General features: G+C 40.2%; 1 protein-coding gene across 1 annotated transcript in view; it reads right to left on the bottom strand.

Moving 5' to 3' along the window:
- Positions 1-18,050, bottom strand: part of drp2 (dystrophin related protein 2) — a 106,378-nt gene that overhangs the window by 55,171 nt on the left and 33,157 nt on the right. The window contains exon 4 of the mRNA XM_040120562.1: positions 429-585. Coding sequence (XP_039976496.1) covers positions 429-585 — 157 coding nt within the window. The remainder of the gene's footprint in view (positions 1-428; positions 586-18,050) is intronic.

Genomic DNA, 18,050 nt, shown 5'->3' with positions numbered 1-18,050 from the left:
GCATTGCACAGATCATAGCACATGACCCTGGGCACACCCTCAATCCATTTTTTCCCACTTCTCCTATATGGGTGCAGATACAGGAATAGATAGATATAGGTAGACATAGGAAAAGGGCACTGTAGAAGAAGTTCCTTCTGCCAGACACAATACTAAACAAAATACCCCTGCGAATACATCTGTATATGTATTTTTATGTCTGTATGTATCTATAGACTCAATATATCTTTGTGCATGTGCATTTCTGAATGGATATACAATATGTACTATGTATATACTGTTTAAATATATATATACACACTGTATATATGTGTATAACTTGTCTTGAGTGAGTAGACATCCTGTGGGGAGACTAAAGACTGTCTCCCATCAATATTTGTGCTGAATGTGTAATATTTGCACTGAAAAGGTATTATTGTCCACTTTACCTGGTGGAACTCCCTCTGGTGCTGGACGGCCCCCACATCGCCTCCTATGGGCAGCTGCTCTGACAGTTCCTCATCCTTGGCTGTCAGCCATTCTATGATCTCCTGTAGTGAGAGCTGCAGCTTCCCGCTGTTGTCGGAGAACGCCTCTAGCCGCGCCCTACCAACACACACAAAAACACACACACACACACACACACACACAAACACACACACACACACACACACACACACACACACACACACACACACACACACACACACACACACACACACACACACACACACACACACACACGTACAGAGTTAGTTCAGCAAACTAACATTCTCCAAACCACTAACCAAATACTTCAGATCACATTTGGTCACTTCCTCCGCCTGTCCAGAATGTCAACACACTATTAGCCTTGTTGACATCCAAACCTTAAAACTTTATTACAAGATGTATAATATATAAACCTTCAGGTAATCCATGAATAATTCGTGGGTTGTCTTATACCCTGCAGGCCCTGTGATTTGCCCACTGATCATCAGGGGCAGATTTTTAAAAATGACACTGTGGCAGGTCAGTGACCTGTTAACAGCAGAAAGCTGAATAAAATATGCCTGTCTGTATGTCTTTTTAAATCAAATAAAAATATCTTAATGCAGTTTATGGCGTTTTCTTGGGTATCTTGCACAGGACCTTCATTGCCTCTTTAGTCTGAGCTTTTTTTAATTTGAGCAGCTACTGTATATCAAGTATATACTATATAGTATAGTATATGCAGATGCGCTCAAGCCAGACTGCAGGGATACACATTCGGAGGGACTTTGTGGACTCTCTGTGGAAAGGTCAGCAGTTTACTGTTCCTGAGGGCCATAACTGTGTTTGGAGTGAGTCATGTATGGAATGAAAAAGGCTTGAAATTCGATCACATCAAACTGGACAATGTTGCATTTGAGCGCTGTATTTTAGCATTGTTATCGATGAGTTTTGAAGCATGTGGTGGTGATAATTATGGTGAGTGATAAATAACTAACAATTAGCGGTCCTAGATGCTGCAGGTAAAGGTTCTCTCATGCTCCTTACTGGATTTGGGAAAGTTTACACTTCAGTAACCTTTGGCAAACTCATGACTTGAGATATAACTGAATAGTTAAAGGCTCCCTGTGGAACTTTTAACCTCTAGTAGCTCTATGGATCTGGTTTTTTATAAGCAGGTTCCTATTTTATTTATTTTTGGCACGCGTACATTCCTGCCATTTGTTTCACACTATTCCACTGATCAACAGGTGGCGCTAACGTTCCAAGATATGCAGCAATGCACTAGCAAAGACAGCGAAAAAGAAGTGTCAGAAAGAAATAACAGTCTGATTTTACAGTTTTCCTTATCATCTTTACTAGGACTTACTAGATCTACACTGCTCATACATCCACACTACACTATTTCGACGTTTTCTACATAATCATCAATCATCAACCTTTTTGCAGGGTTCTTGTTTTAAAATTAGTCAGCCATCGACAGCATTTTCAAACAGGTCATGGAGCTAATGTTAGCTTAATTATCTAGCTAGAGCGGATCAAATCTACCAGCAACACTTTCAGCCAACAAAATCAACTGTGGCAGACTAGAAATGAGAACTTGCTTTTTGTCTACCTCTGTTTGGAATCAGGGACCTAACATTTAAAAAATTACTAAGCATTCTGATGGTAAATCTGCCACCGTCATCGCTGTAAACTGCACATGGGCTGTGCAAGAATGAAAAGCTTTACAGTATCTAAAGAGAGTGGGCCTTAGCAAATTGTCATCTGTGTTGGGTGTTCGCCTAAGTAACATATGCAGAGTTGGGTGACAGCCAAGCTGAATCATGCTCCATGATCCAAAAACACCAATCCTTAATATGGACATCACTATACGGTATATCAGCCTATAGCAGTGTTACATCGCAATGCTGTCAATCCCTGCAAAACAAGCAGACAGTGTGTATGTTGTGGCACGTGCAAGACAAGGTGAGAGACACAGAGTCACAGGTTGCTGCTGCATGTAAACCAGGCAAAAATAACGGAGAATTTATCTGCCTGCCACCCTCCAGCAGCATAAGAGATGTCTGAGTGAAGCACTACTCTTATATCAGTGGCACAGTTGGCATTAGAGGTGTTGGGGTTAGGGTCCCACTGTTTCAAATACACACCAGAAGCCAACACTCAAAAAATTGTTATTCCTGCACATAACAATTTGCCAGCACTGTCACATCAGAGATGATGAGTGGGACCAAGAGCAAGAGTCCAAAAGAGTGTCACTGCTCACAACTGTGAACGAGAGGGAGCACTGCAAAAAAGGTAATCGGACCGATATTCAGATGACACCATGAGTGAAGCCGGAGGAACACTGTAAGATTTTTAAGTCTGAATGTAGTCAGACACAGTAATGACAATGATGCAATTCTGCACAACATACAGTAGGTTTAACATATGTACTACTAAATCATGAGGAGTCCAAGAAAATACTCATCCAGCATGTCTGGTCCTGCACCATCAGGAATGTCACATTAGTGACTGAAAAAGAACTGTAGGGCAATGTCCCGCAAACTGAATTTGGCAGAGATGAGTTCTGACACATGAGGGATTAGCTATCACTTCAGGGATAACTGATGCAGGAATGAATGTGGAAAAAGCTTTGAGACTTTAAGGGTAAAAAGACAGAATGGTGAAATCAAGCTTGTAAGTGCACATTCAGAATTGATAGGCCTCTTTGTTCAACCTTGTGTCAGGAAACCTGTGTGAAGCAGAGCGTGCTGTCCCCTAGCCTCTCGTTGCCCCTCCAGCTCTGCTCGCTGTGGTAATTGAATAAGAGAGGAACTGTTTTTCTGTGGCCCCTGCAGAACAGGCTCTCAGTACGTAACAGGTGTGAATACAGACACATACACACAACAACACACACACACACACAGCATGAATGGAGCAAGGATTCTGACTCAAATCAGAGCGAACCCGGGCCTTGGATATGTCTAAGTAAGGTCATCCATCAAGGAAGACCCTGGCACTTTTGCACAGAAGCTTCAAAACACTTCACACCATACAGCGGAGATTCACACATGCATTCAGATGCATTCACAAAGGAACACACACACACACACACACACACACACACACACACACACACACACACACACACACACACACACACACACACACACACACACACACACACACACACAGCTCACAGCACACTAACCCATCACTTCTACTTCCATTACACACACAGAGGTTGAGACAAATAGAGCACTGCCTGTGCTGTAATGGAATCGTCGTCACATGGCGGATGCTGCCAAGAACAACTCCTGCCCTGCTAAACTGTGGGGAGGCCAGACTAAAGGTCTGTCTGTATAGGTGGATGATTGAAGCTATTTTATCTCCAGTGGAAACACCATGACATTAGTTTAAGTGTTGAGTGTTGTGTCCAGAAATGCAGTGAAGAAACATGGCTGTGCTCTATCTTTTTGAAAACTAATTTGACTTAGACCTAAATCCTGCATTAATTGATTTTTTTTTTTTCATGCCTCTTTGGGCTAGAGCAACAACCTGTAAACACAACACTGATATATTATCACCTTATAAAGTTGATATCGTGAATTTGTTAGCAAACCGCTGTCCCTGAAAACAGCTGCCTGATAGAATGAAAACAACGATGATGATATTGGTGAGAGCAAACCAAAACGGTGATATTGTGGGCAGGAAAACCAAAACAATTAGCTAAAAGATGCTAAAAGGCTCCGTAGAGCTGAGGGGCCCTGCAGAATCTGGGGAGCAACCTCTGTGGGTTTATCAGTACGAACGACCCCGTTCACATTATATTTGGTAATGTGACAAGATACTAATGAAAAAATATTGACTAGTGCAGTGGCACATTATAGTCTATTCTACGTTTTCAAAGTTCTTAATTTGGGTTTAGAATTTGGTTTAAGATCAGTTTAGACTAAGGGCGGGGATAGGCAATGAAATTCTGTATTTTTGTTGTTGTCAACAAATCACACGAAAAGACCAAAACCAACAGTATATTTGTCAGTCTCTCAATAATCTCTGACTTCCCAAGCCTGTCTGTGGCACTCAGCCCATTTGTTCTTACATTTTTCGCAAAAACTACTCAAACAGGACTAAATAGCGTATTTGTTGGGGAGTATTTTCAGCTGCAGGTTTGCTTCTCTAGCGAGTATTTACAGCACCAGGACTGAGTGACTATGTGGCATTGACGCAAAATAAACTACAGTACCAATGTTCATGGAAATGCAGAGACATGTCACCCAGTGCAACAGTTCGGCTTGCTGATGTGTTTTAATAGTTTGGAGGAATAAGCTATGACAGGCTTTGGATACAAAGACAGTACTTGCTATTAGGATCAATGCATTGTTGGTTTTGGTCTTTTCATGGGATTTGTTGGCAATAAGAAAAATATTGATTATCACCAAACATATCCTTTAAGATTTAGGTTAGAGGCTAGGATTGAAATATGTCAATGAAAGTGCACAGAAGTCTAGAAATACACATGTGTGTTGTGTGTTTTAGAGAGCGACTCACCCTCGCCCCATCAGTTTATTGAAGGCAGGTTTATTTCTTTAAGAGCTCTTTGGTTTTGGTTTACAACATATTTTTGACAGCAAGCATCTATCAGTCTGATAATAACTAAAGGTCAAAGACATTGGAAACAAAAACTGTTCATTTTGTGTTTGTGTTTGAGTTGTGTGTGTGTGTGTGATGGCGTGTGTGTGTGTGAGTGTGTGTGTGTGTGTGTGTGTGTGTATGTCTGCGTGCGTGTGTCCCTATCTCAAGCTGCTCAGTAAAAACCTACAGGCTTGATGACAACACCAGCGATAATCAATACGAATGGGTTAATGGGATGCTGAGTGACTTGAGTGCATGGCAGACTGCGTCATGTGTTTGTCCTCCACACAGGACACACTCAACATACGGAGTCATGCGTTCAGCATCATAGACAACAGTTTCAAGATTGAAAGACAGTCAGTCTCACCAGGGAAATGATGATGATGATGATGAGATAGTCTAAACTGAGGCAGGTTGTCAAAACGAGAGGTATTGTAGTAGAGATTGTAGACCTTTTCATTTCCTGGATTAGCTTCATGCAAAGGATTCGGAGATGAAATATGCAGTCCAACAATTGAGAGACCAACCTTTTTTAATGAATGTGAATACACAGATTCATGCTGTAGCTGAGGTAACAAACACCCCTGTCCTTGAGAATGACACTGAACTGCAATCAGCTCATCATTGTTGGTAGCTGTGGATAGGAATCCTAATCACAAAGTTTTTGGTGTAAATATAAAACATTGACTTTTATATTCAGCGTAACTAAACCAAAACTCTGTTGCGTGCTAATTACTGTTGTATCACCAAATGTCTTGACAGTTAACATGCAAAGCAAATAACTTTGTCAAACAGAAACCCAACTCCCCAATCAGTCAGAGAGATTACAGGGAGACGCTTACTGCTCGGTTCGATGATTAATTAATGCATAGGAGATAGGAGCAGAGTTTCTGCTGTTTTAGGAGAGAGGAACTAGCTAGTGTGTTGCCTCGGGGCCCAGAGAAGCTTCGAGCACAGCCCTGTTCTCATCTCCTTTCTTGTCCCTCTCTTTCTCTTTCGCTCTCTGTCTCTTTCTCTCTCAATTGCAGAGTTGTTGCGAGAGCTGGCAAAAAGTGCGAGGGTGTGTGGTGGGCCATGTTGACACAGCAGCACTGCATTTAATTGAAAGGTTATATATCTCATATATCTATCAATCAAAATCTCACACTGTGAAAGCTAAAAATCCAAGTAAACTGAAATGCGACACATTTACTGTTTCATGTTGTCACTCTGAGCTAGACTGAAGAAGTCATGATGGAGAGTTTGGCAATATGTTGAAAGATGAAGAAGTAGAACCAAGCTTGTCTGCGCTGTGTTGCATTACTTTGCTTTCTGTTGTGTTGCAGAGTGCATTGCTGTTGCGCATTGCATAGCGGTTGCATTGCATTGTGTCACCACAGCGAGGAAGTGCAGAGAAACTCGGAAACACAAATGCTATGAACACAAATAACACATTATGACGATGTCCATGTACCTTATAATGGTGTAACGGAAAGCTGCTAGGTGTATCTGTTTATTTTACAAAAATAACTGCATTCTTATCTGTATATGCTTACACTGGAAAAGAATTTGTCTGTACTGCTTTATTTTTTTACATTAAATGGTTTTGTACTGCCATTTACTGCATATTCTTCATATATATATCTGCAACTTTAGCTGCCAACAAAATAAGATAATATTTTAACCATGTACCTGAATTAACCAAATAATGAAACATCATTCGTATTTGAACCCCACCTTCAAAAAAAAAAAAACGTCTAAAATGAGTCTAAATTAAATATCCAGGTATAAATCAGTAGTGAAAATAGAACAGGATTTTAGTGGAAAAACACAAGTCAGAATTGCATTGGGACCAATCGCATGATTTTTTTTTTTAAAAGGAGATTGTGCATTTAATAAGAGGAGGTCTAGATTAAAATAAATTTAGTTTGAAATGTGTATTTAAAAAATGATTGTTGATGTTGTTGACAAAAATCTAAAAAGCCCCCTTGGCCCACAAGCGTGCACTTTTGAGACGGCCCCTAACTCCAGCTTTTGGTTTCCTGTCTTCTGTCAAGTTGCGGACTGTCTCAGGGTTTATTGTTAAGCAGCAACAGAAAGCACAGACTTAGTTCATTTTCACACTTCACGCATCTGAACCAGAGTGTGTCTGTCCAACCACCCTGCAGCCCCACTGAGTTCAAAGTGGCAGTGAGGTTTACCACCATTGCCATGAAGACAGATCGTTGCCCATTTTGACGTATGCATTAAAGATAGAGAACAATCCTCATGCGGGTGAAGCCAGATGACCACTGACCGCACCAAGAGCAAGAAAAAAAAATTGAGTACCTCTTTCACCCTGGAAAAAAAAAACCATTGTGAGGTAACAATTTGACATTGAATGTGATTCTCTGCTCATACAGCTGTGAGGTATTTTACTATTTCTATTTTCTTTCATACCATCCAGAGATGTTACCAATGGGGTTATAGTGACACACTCACTCAGGCTTAGAAAAACTGTTGATATTTTCAGATTTTTCCCATATTCAGACTGGAGCCTGAAAGATTCTGAATTTTCGTGAAATTGATATCCAGAGATTGATAACTGATATTGAGAGTTTATTCTCCGATATTGATATATCAGCCAATAGGACTTTTTTAAAAGATTAACACAACATAAACAAACAATCTTGATACAGATCCTTTAAAATTTTTTGGCAGTTTTTTTGGTTTACTTGGTGGTGGATCAGTTTTAATTACTGTAAGAGGAGTAACGACAGAGGAGGCAAACACCGGTTGCCTTGATCTCGTTGTCAGTACGCTAACTGCATTATTTCAGTACTCATTCAGTACTCTTTTAACTTCGGGCTAACTGCAAAGTAAATATCTTAAGGTCAACTTTACTGTGGCGTTCATGGTGTATGGAGACACACATGTGCCCACATCACATGGTCTAATCCCAGTTTTCATGGTAGAGTGTACCAGACAGACCCCAGTGTAACGGAAGTCAACATCACACCCCAGACGCCCGATCACTGTCTCTTGGAGCAGCTGCCATCTCTCACCTGGACTGAGCGTGCTGTGAGCACAAAATTAATTAATGGAGACCACATGCTTACACTGGCAGTCCCCAATGACAACAGTAAAAATCTTAACTTCAATATCAATAAAACATGTGGCGTGATAGCTGTAAACTACAAACAGCATTTTCATGTTTGCCAGCCTTTCCTGGGTTTTGCTCTCTTCTGGCTTGCCTTTTTGATTTTCTGCACTGTAGTGGTAGAGTGTGTCATGTGTGATGCATTCAGGGTTCATTCTCTAGTGGTGGGGGAGTTTTACTGATGCCTTGCCTAAAGCATTTCTTCCAACAGCCGTCTAACTGAGATTTGTGGGAAACACATTTGACGAGTGACAAGAGCACAGCAGCCACTGGGGCTGTTTCCCACAAATGGAAATACTGTACACGTTTTATGATTTACAGCAGTTCATGCCCACGGGGAACACAGTCCCGTAACAAATTCTTTACAACTATACAAGGCAAGTTTGAATGCTTGCAGCTCCAAATAACAATACAAGGTTAGACAATACAATTTAACAGACATTAAATAAATATATATAATTTAAAAAAAAAAAAATCACATGTAAACATCAGCCAGATGTTTACATTTAAACCCTCAAATTGTGGGGTGTAAATCAGTAAACTAGACACAGGGTGCTAGTTTTTATCTATCTGGCTTTTCTGAAAATACTTTACACTAAACTTCACACTGCAGGCTACATGTTAATTAACTTACACTGATGAATCCATCTTTCTTTTGATTGTGAGTTTGTGCACTGCTATTTAAAAGTCACTCTTATCTTTGAAGTTCCAAATCACAAACAATACAAATTTAATTCAATTAGGCTGGAACATAGAGTTTGCTCCACTGCAATTTGATTATGATGCTGTCATTTGAAAAAGAAAACTCTTGTCTTGTGTAGCTTCAAAGCAACATTATGCAACTATTTTACTCACTTTCAAAATCTTTTTGATGCTGTCTCTTTCATTCCCACTCCGCGCCCCTAACGCCTGTTCTTGCACCATGCAACTTGGGTTGAGCGGGTACAATCTCCCGCAAGAGGTGCGCAACATTTTACAGCTTTACGTCACACATCACCATCTGTGGGTCCTCAGCTAGCTATAAGAAGTAGCTAGCTCAGTATTCTCAGTACGGACAATGTGGCAGAGGCGAAGAGACCAGCTCCTAGCATCTACATTCAATCTGCAATCAGATTAGCCAAATGCTGACTTGACATGAGCGGACAGCATGGTTGCTGGTTTGTACTGAGATGATGGTTTTGTGTTTGTTGCCTGAGCGATTGATTGCTTTTTTTTTCTGTACATGAGCTGTTAGCCGCTAAGGGTACGCAGCTTCCAGCAACCTTTGCTGCTCGGAGTTGGAGCCCACCAGAATTTAACACACCAGCGTCCTATAATTACCAGTTGTGGCTGCAGAGGCCGCTGTTGCCATTGCTCAGCAAAAGTTATAAAATCTTCACTTGAGAACAGAACTGAAACCCTCTTAAGAAGCTGGTCCTCCTTTGTATCAGAGTGACTCACTGCTATAATTAACCCACACTCAAACATTTTGTGGGTGAATCATTCGCTCTTCCACATTATGCTCATACAATTTGCAGATATCGCTTCAAATGCCTCTGTAACTCATATAAAGATGCCTACAGTATGTTCAGGAAACACAGACATGCTATTATGAGTGTGTCTGGTTTAAGTGGTCGCAGAGAACTCTCATTCACGGTGTGCCTGCGTTATACACTCTACACTGGTATGTAAAGATGGGACTGAATCTCGTCCATTTAAATAGTTCTGTCAAATGTGGATGCAGGCACATAGATGTACGGAAGGGCTGTGGAAAGAGGAGACACTTGAAAATAATTAAAGATTTAAGAAGCACGAGAAATCACTGTTGAAATGCTCTCCTAAAACCAGACTCCTGCATGGTTGGTGTATGTTTAAGTCTGGAGACCATAAAGCAAAGCAGTGATAGTACTGTTTGGGTTTATTGTGTGCCTGTGCGTCTTGTATGTAAGTGTAGGTGTTCTCCATCAGAATTATTGTTCCTTTTTACTGCATGTGGGAGTGTGTTTGTGTTCATGGGGGTATAGCTCTGTATGTTTATCACCATTTATGTGCATGAGAGTGTGTAGAATTATTACACCAATTCAGTGTTTCCCTCATGGTGTTAATCCATACGATTTTGACGTAAAAAATATCATGGTGATTGGGCCGTGCAGAGAACAGGGGTTCCCCGTTTTCAGTGTCCAATGGGTGGTTATATTGCTGGAATAAATATCAGCAGTTTACCCGCAATAGTTCTCATCAACCTGTCCTACTGAGAAAAAAGACAGCCAAAGTCATTTTAGAAAATGCCAGAAAATGACACATTTATGTTCAAGTGAAAAAGCCCTTTAGCAGCTATAGTAAATATGACTTGAGTATGTGGGGTGGATGGTTGGGACAGCAAAAAGACAGACTTTAACACATGACTCTTCATTTCCTTTTTCAAACCAACAGTCAGTGTTGGTTTCTTTTGACCATGACCACAACCATTCGTTAACCAAGTGTTTATCACCGTAACCGTGATGACAAAAGTCCATTAACCTCAACAAAGTAGTCATTTTAACCCAAACCACGATGTTTCCCTAAATCTAACCAAGTCATTTTTGTGCCTAAACTGAAAACAAACCTTGTCCATAGTGCTGTCACGTTATAATACAGATTATTCAACAGTGATTTATACTGGTTTTGAAAGGAACAGACAAATTATGCTGTTCTGCTCAGGGGGAAAATCAGAAGAAAAAAAAATCAGAAAACGCTTCCAAGTGTCGCACTAGAGGGCATGGACACAACTTATAGCAAAACATCTGGTTTCAGCCTCCTAAGGACAAATTTTATGAATTTATTCATAGGCATTTCTGAAGCAAAAGCTATTCAATGTGTTCAATGTCAAGTCAAATTTTATTTTTATAGCCAAGTATCAACAAATCACAAATTTGCCTCAAGGGACTTACATGCTGTGTGAGCAGCTCATTTCCACTGTTGTCAGTCATTCTCATCTATTATTTGAGTTGAACTGCAGTGTGAGACGGGATGCACCGTTCAGTAGGAGCACCTGTTAAAGCTCCACATCTCCTGCTGAACAGCAGCTTTTGTAAGCTTGAGAGCCATAATGAGTAACACAGGAACAAACAGTGCTTAGTGGCTGCTGCTGCTAAAGCCACTACGCCTTACAATAAAGTCAACCTCTCTTCCAAATACATGTTATCAAAATAATAATAATCATTATTTCTAGTTTTGCTGCTGTCGCCCTTGATGCTGATGTTAGATGTTACAATCATAAAGCCTGCCAAGCTCCCATTCAACAAGGGATGATGAAAGAAATGTCTCCAGTAGACATTTCTTTTAGTGACTGAACTAAGGAGGAACTCTTTTCCCCTGTGCAAACATTTATTCTTTATTCTTTTCTTTATATGTTATTGAGATACATTTGGAGGCTGTATTTGTGTATGGTTTTGATGTGAGGGTGTAGCAACTTCTAACCTTTCTGTCGAAAACTTCTGTGCTACTGTTGTAGCTTTAAACACAACATTTACTTAACACAAACAGGTTAATTGTTGGATTTTGTTGGCTAAGACAACACTTTATAAATTAAGCTTCATTGACTGCAGTGCCCTATAAAAGGGGTGACGTGGTTTAAAAAAGTTTTTGTACATTTTGGTACCCTGGTGTTTTTGTACACCAGGGTAAGGTACCGTTTAAGCTCACTGCTTTTTAGAGAGCACCACAGTCTCTGCTGTCATACTATCCCCTGTTGAGTCAGTTTAACAAATAAATCAGTGTGTTTTATTTGCCCACATTCATCACAATAATTCCATGGTTCGGTATCTGTGTGAACCAGCGAGACCTTCAAAGTGAGAGTAACTGATGCCTCGGGCCGCAGGTATCATCTAAGAGCACTTTTGGGAATTGAGAACATTTTGGTAATGCACAGGTAGAGGAAGAACTGTTTAACTATAATTGGCAAGTTAAAGTACCGGGTAATCCTGGCACGGACTGGCCATCGGGAATTTTCTCAATCCCAGCATTATATGACCCATATACAGATATTCAATCGGTCATCTTAGCTGCAGTGATAGTGCAGTCCATTATAGCAGGTAGCAGTTGCCATCACAACTGAAAGTATCTGGCACTCGGGTAGTTAGTATCTAGCGCTCGTTAAAAGTATCTAGCACTCGTTGCGGAAACATGAATAGAAAAAGAGAAAAGCCGCAGCCAGCGGTGCAGAGAAGGTTCGCCAAAAAACGAAAAAGGCTTTGCCGGGTGACGCCGCAAAGACTGCTAAGACAGTAGATTTATTTAAGCAATCTGCAGCTGATGATCATGATTGTGACATCTTGACATCCTCCTGACAACTTCAGGTAGGTTTTTCCTCAGCCCTCCATTGCATTTGAAAGTCAGTATCTGTATTCATATGTTTGTGGCATAAAACAGTGGCATCCTCCAAACACTAACATTTGTTATTTCTGAATTTTGTGAATATACAATCAGGAAATGTCACACAACTTCCATTTTATGTAAATAAAACAGTGTAGGTACACAAGCAGCGTTTTACTGTTTAACAATTGATTTTTTTCCATCTTCGGAAGATGGGTATGTATAGGTCTGACAAGTATGAAAACAATTGTTTGTGTGTTGGTGTGGTTGTTTGTGAACTAACAGGGGAAACAATTGGACAGCAAGAGTCCTTCGTCCATGATGAGTAACCAACCAGCTACCCGAGCCACATGGGAGGTCTGTGTGCACCTTTCAAGTATCTTTTCTGGCCTGTTATGTTCTCACCATTCATGGGAGATTTTCAAAAAATAATAATAATAAGAAACCCCAACATTTTACACTCTACTTTTCAGAGAGGAAATCACAAACAAAAACCATTGTGGATATAGTGTGCTTTGTGTGATATAGTGTAAATAGAATATCCTTTGTTTGATATTGTGCAAATCTGGTGTTCTTAATGTGACTTTAGTTTGCTTTAAATATAGTGTGCTTTGTGTGAATATGTAGTGTGAATATCATGTGAATAGAGTCCACTGGTTCTAATTTAGTTCTGCGTTTAAACACAGCTGACTGTTTTGGAAAAATTCTGATAATGAAAGCAGGCTATTGAGTAAAATTATGTGTCAGATGATAATTACATTAATTTAACTTTAACTAACTGATTTCTTACTTTCTGTACAAACAAACATGGGGAGGAAAACCTTGGAAAATTAGGTTCATCATTTTAAATATTAGCCTTACACATCAATAAAAATGAACAGTTTGTGGTTGTTTTTTCTTTTTTTTAACTTGATGATTCGTTGATCGACAAACATGTTGTGTATGTTTCAATTTGACGTATCACTTTGGGGCCGCTTGACGGCAAATTCCTGGGCTGCTTCTTGTTGCCAGTCTGCAACAAAAAGCAGCCTCCCCACATTTGCAAAATTCATGATACTGTAGCAGCAGCACAAGAGATTCGACACCAGTGGTGTGAAACTGTAATTTCAGTGTAGGAATGTATAAAATGCTTGTCATGGTTTAGTAGTTGTTATATGATGTCGTTAAAGGTCATTAGTAATATTTGTTAACACAGCAGTAACACGTGTCAATTATGATCCATTGACAAACAGACAAAAGGATTTTTCATTTATAACTAAAACTCCTTAATTATGTATCTGAATACACGTTTATGCTCCATCTTTATGTGAACTTCTGGATCACTGGACTTGGACTCCTTTGACCTCCATACAGCTCCTGAATTGCAGGTCTTCAAGTAAGGAGGACTAATGTGCAAAGCGTGTCTCCAGTCCTCCAGCCCTCATTGTTCTTGCAGCTACAACAGCACAATGCTTTCATTCCTTTGGGGATTTGATTTGCACCATATAACCCATTCAGCATGCCTGGGTACAGTGTGTTCACAAAACCTGATTATGTTCTCCTGCTAGTCAAACGGACACTGTAGCAGTCTAAAAAGTCTAACATTGTCTCTAATCTGTGCAAGACCGCCTCTGATTTGTTCTGCACCAGATGATGGATAAGAAGGTACAGTTCAGTGCTCTCCTCGCTGCCTCACTCTTGTTTAATTTCAAGCTCTACATACGCACACCCGAACACACAAAGTGGTAATTCAAATTATTCATGGGGATCCTAATTCCCCAGTGGTTTGTTTTATCATTAAAGTGTGTCAAAACAGTTTTTGCCAGCCCTGCCACCATATATGGCATCCCAAAAGTCTTGAAGCTCCGATTCCTTCTTTAATAAATCCTCGTTCCCGGGTTTAACAGCCTTCACCCAGTGTGATACACATGACGTCAATGGCAGTCTCTTGAGGAAAGGAGAATGGGGCTTTGTGTGAGGGCTGTATTAATTATTACAAGGCTGAGGTAATTGATAAAGACATCAAAAAATGCCTCCAGCTTAGACATGGAACATCAGGTAACATCAGAAACCTAAAATGTGGGTCACATTTGCAATAATTGGCTTAGCAGCTCAAACCACATCCATCAGTATTATGGAGTAATACTTTGAACCTGAACAAACATATACATAGCATCCTGGAAAAATGCTGTCTTTTTCTTAACCTGGAGTGAATCACTGAATCTCAAAATGATTCTCAGGCAACGCTAAAAGAAAAATCTATTCCTTCAAGCAACTGAACGATTGATGGCCGAATCCCCTGACAGAGTCCCACACTGCTGCCATCCCATCACTAACCCCTCTTGCAGCACCAGGTCTTCACCCCTGACCTTGAGCAATAGAATTATCTTTAGGATGTACAGTAATTCGAGCTTAATAAGTCTTGCAGGCAATGTACTGTAAATTGCCCGAGGATGATGTAGGAAAAGTGGGGCACAGAACCACCAAAGGGCATTGCACAAACCTGGGATGACTGTAGAAGGCGCTAGCAAGGATAAGAGCAAATGGAGAGGAATAGAGGTGGAACAGTACAAGAAAAAATTAGCAAAAGCAGAAAAGAAGAGAAGAGAAGAGGATGAAAAGCAAAAAGATAGGGAATGAATGCAAAAGCGAATGGGAATGAAAGAGACCTTGAATGTGAAAAGCACCAACAGATACAGTAGCTTTACTTGTGAATAGAGACAGGAACATTGTTGCAATGACAAAAGCGGACAGAGACAAAAACAGACTCAGAGGTCTCCCCTTGCCCTCAGACAGACGCTAAGCGTGGGTGGTTGGCTCTCTGCAGTTATCTGAGCCATGCAGCAAATAAATTCATAGCGTGCCACCGAGCCACCCACACCAACCCTGGTGGGCATTCCCTGCAGTGCAAAACAGTGGGCACCTCCCTATGTGGCACAGCCCAAACCTCAACAGTGCCTGATATTGTTACCGGTGGGGTTGACACATCAGCTTTGTTACACGGAAAATCTGTTTGAATGAAGCGAGTACATACCTGCAACTGACTAAGAACAATTCTGTGCTTATTTTTGACTGGGTGAGATCTGTGATGATTCAGCAAAAAGCTGTTTTGTTTTTGACTGCCACAGTATACAAATTTCAAGAAAAGGATGCAGTAGAGCTGGTCTCAGTGCCAATATGCTTTGATCACATCACTAACACTAACATCCAATAAGCATGAATTACAACAAGACTAAGGGCTTGGTTATACTAGAACAGAACTAGTTTGCAAAATGTGTTGTCTGGTAATGACGGAAATCAAAAGTCTTATGGCCATTTGTTCCAAATGGCCACACTGGAAGGCAGAGTAAAAAGCCAGATGTTACAGAGAGGGGAAAGATCTAATATATTCAAAGTTTGGGGATAACTACGTACATTTTCAGACATACTCAGCTGGAAGGCATTCATATTGCTGCGTTGCACGTGGTTGCGGCAAATGAATTCATAGCATGCCACCGAGCACATGAAAAGTGGCAGAAATAGTTCTATTAAGTGGGCGTTAATATTGGCTTGTCTGTTTCAGAAAGTTACAGAAATTGTCTCGCACAAAAAGTACACCCCAATAGGCTGACTTCAGATGACTAAATTGCATGCACATGTCAATTTGTCCCATTTATTCCAAAGTGCTATTGAAACCCTATCACACAACTATAAAAGCTTTGGAAACGGAGGGATTTGTTGGTTTAAAAACACATTTTCTTTAAAATTTTTCAAACGCAGCATTCAAGTGTCTGATAAAAAAGACCAATGGAATGTGACTGCTGCAAATGAGCTTCGCATTTTTTCACAGTCAGGAGATGCTTCACTCGGAAAAGTCATGGGTTTATTTTCTCCTTTTTCAAACGCGTTAAAGGCATATTCAGTCCTGGTGAATGGACACAAATGAGGAAATGAAGAAGGAATGCCAGATCATTATCTGATTATTCTTTGAGTGAATTACACAACCATTAGACAAATAAATAATCTTTTTTCTAAAATACAGTCTCTACTAAACAAATACCAGAAATTCACTGAAACCTCCCACACTCTCATATTGTATTTTCTTCCACAGTAGCTACAGATGGTTGAATGGCCTCAGCAATATGCTTGTGCCAATAAATGTCTCTTTTATATATATTCATAATCATTCAGTGGTGATTTTGATAGACATAGCACAATACACTGTTGTGGTCCATTTCTGTGGGGCTGTTATCTCAATTCTGAATAAGACATTAAAAAACAATTTGATATAGCACAAAGCACACAGCGATGAGAACAGCATGTCTCCATTTTTAGCCGGTGACATCAAAGTGTTGTTTTGTCATCAATAACACATGCAACACAGCTGGTGAGTGCGTGTGGAGTGGTTCGCAGTGTAATGATTTTGCCTACTTCCACTACAAGATGCCAAAAAAAGTGATCAAACCCCTAACCTTCTGTTATCAGCGCTGAGTCCAATTAGCTGAGCGACACTGTGTCACACTGATAAATTCTCTGTGCCACTGCCATCTGTAAATGTGTAGAGAATGCATTTGTTGTGCAGTTTACTTCTTATCTTAATTTGTAAAATTCTCTGGGTGTTTTCAGAAACGGAGGCATACAGGTGCTATAAGATCATTGCGATTATTGTAGTGGACTGACTGACTGACAGTGTTGGTCAGTCCACCACTTTGGTCCAAATTGAAATATCTAAATGACTATTTAATTGATTTCCCTTAAACTTTGTACAGATATTTATGTTCCCCAGGGGATTAATCCTACAGATTCTTCTGACTTTTCCTTTAGTGCCACCAGGAGGTTTGCATTCGATTTTTAGTGAAAAATCAACAGCTGTTGTATCGCTTGCCACGAATTTTTGACATTCATGTCCCCCACAGAATGAACTGTATACACTTTGATTATCCCCTGACTTTTCATCTAGTGCTACCATCAGGTCAAATACATGCAAAACTAATGGAATTCCCATCACCCTCAGTTGTACTTTGTTTTTAGTAATTACAAAATGTTAGCTTGCTTCATTATACCCGCTTAACAGCATGTCAGTATTGGCACTGTGAACATGTTAGCATGCCAACATCAGAATTTAGCTCAAAGCACTGCCGTGCAGCCTCACAGAGCCTCTAGCATGGATGTAGAACAGTTGTAGGCAAATCTGGCCCCCCAACAAAAATTTAGGCCCACAGACAAAAGCTTAAGTTTTCCACTACATTTTAACGTAAAAATCTGTACAGGATTTTTCATAAATCTACTGTAGATATCAATGTAAATACAAGGTTCATCTAAATCCCTATAATATCTATTATTTACCCAAAGTAAAGAGAGGCAGGCTGCCTGATCAGCACTTGGAGCTGAAATGAGAAAGCCACTTTTTATTGCGTGTACATAACTTGTCAGTTACATCTCCAGTCTCATAGTGCAACACAGAATATACGTTCACATTTATAATTCTTTTTTTGACTTAATGAGTATTAACCATAGGCCTTAGTTACTAATGAGAAAATGACATCTGCACTCAGATAAACCCCTGGAACAAAGT

Source organism: Xiphias gladius, chromosome 23, assembly GCF_016859285.1.
Source record: "Xiphias gladius isolate SHS-SW01 ecotype Sanya breed wild chromosome 23, ASM1685928v1, whole genome shotgun sequence".
In the NCBI taxonomy this organism is placed as follows: Eukaryota; Metazoa; Chordata; class Actinopteri; order Istiophoriformes; family Xiphiidae; genus Xiphias; species Xiphias gladius.
This window is presented reverse-complemented; position numbering and strand designations above follow the sequence as displayed.